The 2088-nt window shown below is 43.8% G+C and overlaps 1 protein-coding gene across 1 annotated transcript; it reads left to right on the top strand.

The window, feature by feature from the left end:
- Positions 1-445: 445 nt before the first annotated feature.
- Positions 446-1840, top strand: LOC133733584 (uncharacterized protein At5g39865). The gene has a single exon (XM_062161225.1). The coding sequence runs from the start codon at positions 874-876 to the stop codon at positions 1594-1596; it is 723 nt and encodes a 240-aa protein (XP_062017209.1). The 5' UTR covers positions 446-873; the 3' UTR covers positions 1597-1840.
- Positions 1841-2088: the final 248 nt, after the last annotated feature.

A 2088-nucleotide genomic window follows, 5' to 3' on the forward strand; every position in this document is an offset into this window, starting at 1 on the left:
TTTAGGTCTCCATTAGGCATCTAAGAAATATATTCTCCCATGTTTAAACTAAGAAAAGACATGAAGTTTATGAACGCTTCAATTATATTGAATAAATCTAAACATTGTTTTTGGTCAAAGCCTCAACTAGTTTCCCTAAGATGAATGCCTCAACTAGTCATCACCAAGTGTTGTAGTCTCTGCCTCTCTATTCTCCCTCCAAATCTATTTTAAATGCCAAATTAAGATGAAATGAAGTTCCCCAAATCAGAGTTTTTTTTTTTTTTTTTTGGCTGAATCCCCAAATCAGAGTTTGCAACTCTGAAAACAAAAATAAAGAAAGAAGACAGATAGATTTGACCAGGTCAACAGAAAATCCCTTTTGGCACTAGGCAAAATTACCCCCTCCATCTACTTAAACTGGACCTCTCATCTATAATTAGGCCTCAACTCCCAATTAGCCCACCTGCTAATCAGAACCTCCCATCTCCCCTTAAACCCCTATCAAGCCAAAAAGTAACACACCACCTCTCTTAAGTCTCAACTACCTTAACCAACCGCCTAACCCTACCCCATCAATTTTACCTCTCATTTTCTCTGTGGAAAGCTCAAACCTTTGCAGTCCCCCTCTTTCAATTTTCAATCCCCAACGCCTTCGCTTAAAGCAACCCAAAACCCCATATCACAAAAATAAAGCAAAACCCAATCCATATCCTCTTTCCCACATCATAAAGTTCCAATCTTTGCAGTCCTCTCTTTGAAATCTCAAACACCCAGAACCCTAAATCAATCAGAGAAAGAAACCCAATTCTTATTTCTCCATTTCCGCGTTGCCCAATTCAACCAAGTTTCGATTTTGCTATCTGGGTGTTTCTGGTAAATCCCAACCCTCAAATGTGGCGGCCGTGGAGTAAATCAACGGTTCAGATTCACGACACGACGACATCGCCGACCTCGCCGTTCTCGTTCTCCTCCTTCAAAGACATCCAGAACCTCTGCGCCGAAGAGCCGCCGCAACCCGCCGCCACCGCCAAGAAAGCCTCGGCGATCTTCCACCGCGTCCGAGTCGCCAACTCACTCCTCCGCGCCTGGTCGACTCGCCCCAAAGATGAGCCCTCCCCTACGACGCAACTCGAGCCGTCGTCTATTTCCCTCCCGGGCGGCGAGAAACGCATTGTCGTATACTTCACCAGCCTACGTGTCGTGCGCCGCACGTTCGAGGACTGCAAGGCCGTCCGATCAATACTCCGGGGATTCCGCGTGACGTTGGACGAGCGAGATCTGGCGATGGACCACGCCTTCATTACCGAGCTGCAGCAGATCCTTGGTCAAAGAAAGTTGACCCTCCCCCGGGTTTTCATTGGCGGGAGGTACATTGGTGGGGCCGAGGAGGTGAAACAGCTGCACGAGGCTGGCGAGCTCAAGAAGTTTGTGGAAGGCCTGCCCGTACAGGAACCCGGCGCGTGCGACGCGTGTGGCGGATACAGGTTTTTACTGTGTGACGTTTGTGACGGCAGTCATAAGTTGTATTCTGAGAAAGGGGGCTTCAGGAGTTGTACCTCGTGCAATGAGAATGGTCTGATCAGGTGCTCTTCTTGTTCTTGCGCACCAATCTAGATAATTAGGGGAAAAAGAAGCAATTTATTTTTATTTTGTGTTTTGTGTTTTTTTTTTTTTTTTTTTTGGAATTTCTGGGTTGGAGTAGTTTAATGTGTAGTTTTTGTTATGGAGGATGTTGTTGGGTAATTTGTATGTAACGTAAGAAAGTGTAGTTCCAACCAGAAATGGGGTGTGACATTTTGTCACACCTTGGATTTTACAAGCTGACTTTGGGTTATGATATTTCAACTTGATTTAGGTACATTTTTCTTTTTATTTATTTTTGTTTGATGTGCATGATTATGAACTTTTGGCGCCCAAAATCCTACTCTAAGTACCCTTTTGTGTATGATTTGTGAAATTAAAGACGTGTGAAAATGATAATTTGTTGCCTAATCATTGTTTTAAGGGTTGGATGACTTTGATTGATGCAATATATGAGGGGAAGATTTAATGTCAACCGTCTATTCATTATTGGTATGCAAACAAGATTGAGTGTGGAATTAATAA

This window comes from Rosa rugosa, chromosome 2 (genome assembly GCF_958449725.1).
Source record: "Rosa rugosa chromosome 2, drRosRugo1.1, whole genome shotgun sequence".
NCBI lineage: Eukaryota > Viridiplantae > Streptophyta > Magnoliopsida > Rosales > Rosaceae > Rosa > Rosa rugosa.